Below are 2,300 nucleotides of genomic sequence, written 5' to 3' on the forward strand. Positions count from 1 at the left end.
TGTCCTGTCTGTTTTTTTATAGTTAATAACAAATGAATCAGTGTAAAATTGGTCTGCTGTTTTCTGTTTGTTTATTATAATTAATGGTAGATGAGTATGGTTTTCTGTTTATATATTTGTACTAATTAACGTTATATGTGTCAACATATGTTACACTAGATGGAGCCACCTTTCTATTGTTGATTGAAAGTTATGATGTTTGTTTATTTTAGGTAATGAGAGATGAGTGTACTTGTCAACAGCCAGTAGTAGAACGGTTTGGTAGGTCTGGAAATGCCATTATGGAGAACATGGGTCGCTCATCTCCTTCTGCTAAAAAGGTGAGGGATCAGATGGATAATGTCCAGCGACACTGGGACGATCTTGTGGGTCGACTGGAAGACAGGGAGAAAAATCTCGATGCAGCCAGTGGTGTAACCAGGGACTTCCAGGAGAATCTTAACCATCTGCAGGAGTCATTACAACACATTAGTGATGAGTATGACCACTTATCGTCCGATGGATCAGATGCAGATGGGCAGTTGAAAAAACTAGAGGTGAGCATTTTGCTTAAAGTCAGTTCTGGTAGTTTTGTATATGAAATTTGTTTTGCTTATAAGTAAATCATTTTGAACCTTGCCAACACAAGCATTATAGAAACTGTACTTGAATTGTCTAGTTGTTTCAACATTGTACAGAGTCATATATTTACTTAAGTGTAATTACTTTGTGAGTAAATAACAACTAAACTCTGTGGTTACAGTTAAGATTTTTATGATTTACTTTTTCAAACATCAAAAATTCTTTTTTGTATTTCAATCTAGGACTTGGAAAAACAGTTAGAAGACCAGCGTCCTCTTCTGGCTGATGCAGAGAGTGTTTGTGAACAGCTCTGTGATCTTTTAAGTGACTCTGGTTCAAAGAATGAGATTAAAAACAAACTGAATGCAGTAGAAAAACAGTACAACAATCTGAACAAGAAAATTGGTATTTATATCACAGATATTTTTATTTAGTTTAGTTCTCAAATTATGTCTTAAAAATAATTTTATCAAAAATGGCATAAGTGTAAGAGTGCTTAAGTTTCTTTTATTATTAAAAGAATATTTAACAAAAGAGTCAACACATTAAAAGAATATTTAACAAAAGAGTCAACACATTAAAAGAATATTTAACAAAAGAGTCAACACATTAAAAGAATATTTAACAAAAGAGTCAACACATTAAAATAATATTTAAGAAAAGAGTCAACACATTAAAAGAATATTTAAGAAAAGAGTCAACACATTAAAATAATATTTAACAAAAGGGGTCAACACATTAAAAGAATATTTAACAAAAGGGTCAACACATTAAAATAATATTTAACAAAAGGGTCAACACATTAAAAGAATATTTAACAAAAGGGTCAACACATTAAAAGAATATTTAACAAAAGAGTCAACACATTAAAAGAATATTTAACAAAAGGGTCAACACATTAAAAGAATATTTAACAAAAGAGTCAACACATTAAAAGAATATTTAGATGGTATATTAGTTTTTGTTGTTGTACAGTAAAGTTAACTTGTTAGTATGAATATTGTGTGTTGTGTGCTTAGATGGTATATTAGTTTTTGTTGTTGTACAGTAAAGTTAAGTTGTTAGTATGAATATTGTGTGTTGTGTACTTAGATGGTATATTAGTTTTTGTTGTTGTACAGTAAAGTTAAGTTGTTAGTATGAATATTGTGTTATATACTTAGATGGTGTATTGGTTTTTGCTGTTGTATAGTAAAGTTAACTTGTTAGTACGAATATTGTATGTTGTTTACTTAGATGGTGTATTGGTTTTTGTTGTTGTACAGTAAAGTTAAGTTGTTAGTATGAATATTGTGTTATATACTTAGTTGGTATATTGGTTTTTGTTGTTGTACAGTAAAGTACAACGAATTGTTGTTTGTTTACGCTAGAAAACCGTAAGGCTGAACTTGAGTCAGTAATTAATTGTTGTTTTGTTTATGTTAGAAAACCGTAAGGCTGAACTTGAGTCAGCAATGAAAGAAGATCAGGAGTTCTACTTGTCGTGTGACTGCATCCAGCACTGGTTAAATGACATGGAACAAACATTGGGTCAGGGATTCCCAATTTCTGCTGACCATGACACACTTACCAGACAGATCACTGAGTTTGAGGTGAGATGTGTTATGTTATTAAACATAATCTTTCCTTTTTAATTAGCTATAACTATTTCGTAAACAAAAAATTGAAAAAACGTGTACCTCGAAAAATGCCTAATGCAAAATAGATGTTTCTATATTCACAATGTTTCAGGCTGTTTA

The 2,300-nt window shown here is 30.9% G+C and overlaps 1 protein-coding gene across 1 annotated transcript in view; it reads left to right on the forward strand.

Annotated features, from left to right (window-relative positions):
• Window positions 1-212: 212 nt before the first annotated feature.
• The window catches only part of LOC106473901 (dystonin-like), a gene marked incomplete at both ends in the record, with an annotated part of 56,276 nt that continues 54,188 nt past the window's right edge, over window positions 213-2,300 (forward strand). Inside the window, 3 exons of the mRNA XM_022402306.1 lie at window positions 213-536; window positions 804-966; window positions 1,987-2,153. Of these exons, the coding sequence (XP_022258014.1) occupies window positions 213-536; window positions 804-966; window positions 1,987-2,153 (654 nt within the window). The remainder of the gene's footprint in view (window positions 537-803; window positions 967-1,986; window positions 2,154-2,300) is intronic.

This window comes from Limulus polyphemus, unplaced genomic scaffold, assembly GCF_000517525.1.
Source record: "Limulus polyphemus unplaced genomic scaffold, Limulus_polyphemus-2.1.2 Scaffold6607, whole genome shotgun sequence".
In the NCBI taxonomy this organism is placed as follows: Eukaryota; Metazoa; Arthropoda; class Merostomata; order Xiphosura; family Limulidae; genus Limulus; species Limulus polyphemus.